At 39.1% G+C, this 2,361-nt stretch overlaps 1 protein-coding gene across 1 annotated transcript; it reads left to right on the top strand.

Moving 5' to 3' along the window:
• Window positions 1–494: 494 nt before the first annotated feature.
• Window positions 495–986, top strand: KCNE4 (potassium voltage-gated channel, Isk-related family, member 4). Its single transcript, XM_010568277.1, has one exon. The coding sequence runs from the start codon at window positions 495–497 to the stop codon at window positions 984–986; it is 492 nt and encodes a 163-aa protein (XP_010566579.1).
• Window positions 987–2,361: the final 1,375 nt, after the last annotated feature.

Genomic DNA, 2,361 nt, shown 5'->3' on the forward strand with positions numbered 1-2,361 from the left:
ATCTCTTGAGCTTTGCAAAAGGAGGAATTATTTGCATACCAACGTAAGTTGCTTTTTGATTTTTTTCCTGCATCATTGAATAAAATAATACTTCTAAGTTTTTCCCCTCCTATGGAAACATGGTCAACAGCACAAAAGTATGTTTAAGTGCCTAGCAGGTTATTTCTATATAGTTTTCTTTCTTTAATCACGTGGGTTGGGAGTTTTATAATTCAGCATAGAACTCAACATGATTTAATATTACGTATTTTCTTTCCTCTAATGTTTTCTGTACCTGAATAACAGTTCATTCACTTACAATATTGATGCTGAGACATGATAGACTGCAAGCTTCAATCAAGTGAGTGTTTTGCAAGCTTAGAAATTACAAGTAGCAAGGAATAGTTTGGGGATATCTTTTTCCAGATTTTTCTTATACATCTTTGATCTGAAGTTTGAGCTTACATATATATACACATTCTCCTCCAGGCTTTAGCTGTAGTAAAACACTTCCCATGCTGAAGATGGACCATGCAAACATGACCCAAGCCATGCTTGATGCTGAATCCCGCAACATGGAGAAGAACAACGGCAATGAGTACTTTTACATTCTGATCGTCATGTCGTTCTACGGGATCTTCCTGATAGGGATAATGCTTGGCTACATGAAATCCAAAAGACAAGAGAAGAAGTCCAATTTGCTTCTGCTTTACAAAGATGAGGAGAGAGAATGGGGGGAAGCTGTGAAGCCTCTACCAGCCATATCGGGGCTGAAATCTGTCCAGATCCCCATGATGCTGAACATGCTGCAGGAGAGCATGGTGCCATCCCTGTCCTGCACCATCTGCTCGATGGAAGGCAGCAGTGTGAGCTCTGAATCGTCCTCCCCAGACGTGCACTTCACCATCCAGGAGGAAGTGCTGGATGCTGAACTGGGGGAAGTGTCAGAAACACTCCTCAATGAGAGCAGCGAGGGATCTGCGGAAAACATCCACAAAAACTCCTAGCACTTGCATGGCTCCCTTGATCAGCTGCCAGAGTGTGAGTGGAGCTCCCACTAAGAACTTGTGGTTCTACTTTCCTGCTCTCCAGTGACCTGTGAACAGGTATCTGTGCCCCTGGGCCCGAGGTCTTCCTGAGAGCTGGCAGGACAAGCAAGCAGTGGTACCCAACTCCAAAGTGTAACTTGCACATAATTGGGATGCTTAATTTTAATTTTTGCATTATTATTATTTCTTACCATAGGAGCTAAGAACGAGGAGAATATATATTTTTTCTTTCTAATGAGGTAACTATTACTGGCATGTCTCTGCATTTTTCAGGTTTCTGCAAATATCTGGGAAATGTTTAGGGAAGTTACCCTAACGCAAGTGCCTGGTTGTTAAAGACGATGGGTAATGCTCATTCACACTAAACTGTGATAGACTAGAAGTACTTTTACTGTGTTTTTCTTTTAACAAACCACAGCTGACAGCAGATTTGCTCAATGCAGCCTCAAAAGCTGAAAATCTGTCAATGCTGTAGTTGAAGGGGAGTGCAGCATGGCTGGAAACTGACTTTAGGCACAGAAAGAATGAAAGAAAAAGAAAAAAAAAAAAAAGATGCACTGAATTTCTAGGAGGTTTTTAAAGCCCAGTTTCAGATCCATGCCACTATATCTATCTTTGCTTAAATTGTACCTGTACTGGCTGGATCAGGTTCACCAACTTCTGCTGCAATGCAGCCTTTGACCGAGTTACTAGTAGGAAAAGTGGTTTTATTTTTCGCTTTTGTATTTTTTAAAGATATGTACATTTGATCACTAAAGGCAAAGATCTGTAAGTTAAAGAAGACATTAAAAGATCTTTGTTACAAGATGTAAGATGTAGAAAGGCTTGAACAAATGCTGCTTTGTTACACCCCCTTGAAAAATAGGTGGAATTCGGGATAGAATTTAACCTAGCAGGGGTGAAATCCTGGCCCCACTGAATTCATCAACTGAGTCCTCCTGACTTCAGAGGACATGCACGAGATTTTTATGCTTCTCTGTTGGAGTTAAATTCTCCATTTGAGGTCAGTACAACCGTACCCATTTACATCATTAAAGAATCTAGACTTTCTGCTCTATTTAAGCCAGTGTAGATAAACATTGCATCACATCTTTTTTTTTTATCAGCTCGCATGTGACACATGCATTTCTATAAAGTCATTAGTAACTAGTTTTTAAAACCACCACAAACTTCCCTCCCCTAATTTAATGGTACTGTGATTTTTTTCAAATGCTCGTGAAATTAGTTACTAAATTTTTGCACTGTTAAAAATGTAAGAATGCATAAAAATAAAAGAATAAATTTTTCAATCATACCTTATATTTTATAATAACTTATTACAATGTTTGGATTA

This window comes from Haliaeetus leucocephalus, unplaced genomic scaffold (assembly GCF_000737465.1).
Source record: "Haliaeetus leucocephalus isolate CR32 unplaced genomic scaffold, Haliaeetus_leucocephalus-4.0 Scaffold240, whole genome shotgun sequence".
In the NCBI taxonomy this organism is placed as follows: Eukaryota; Metazoa; Chordata; class Aves; order Accipitriformes; family Accipitridae; genus Haliaeetus; species Haliaeetus leucocephalus.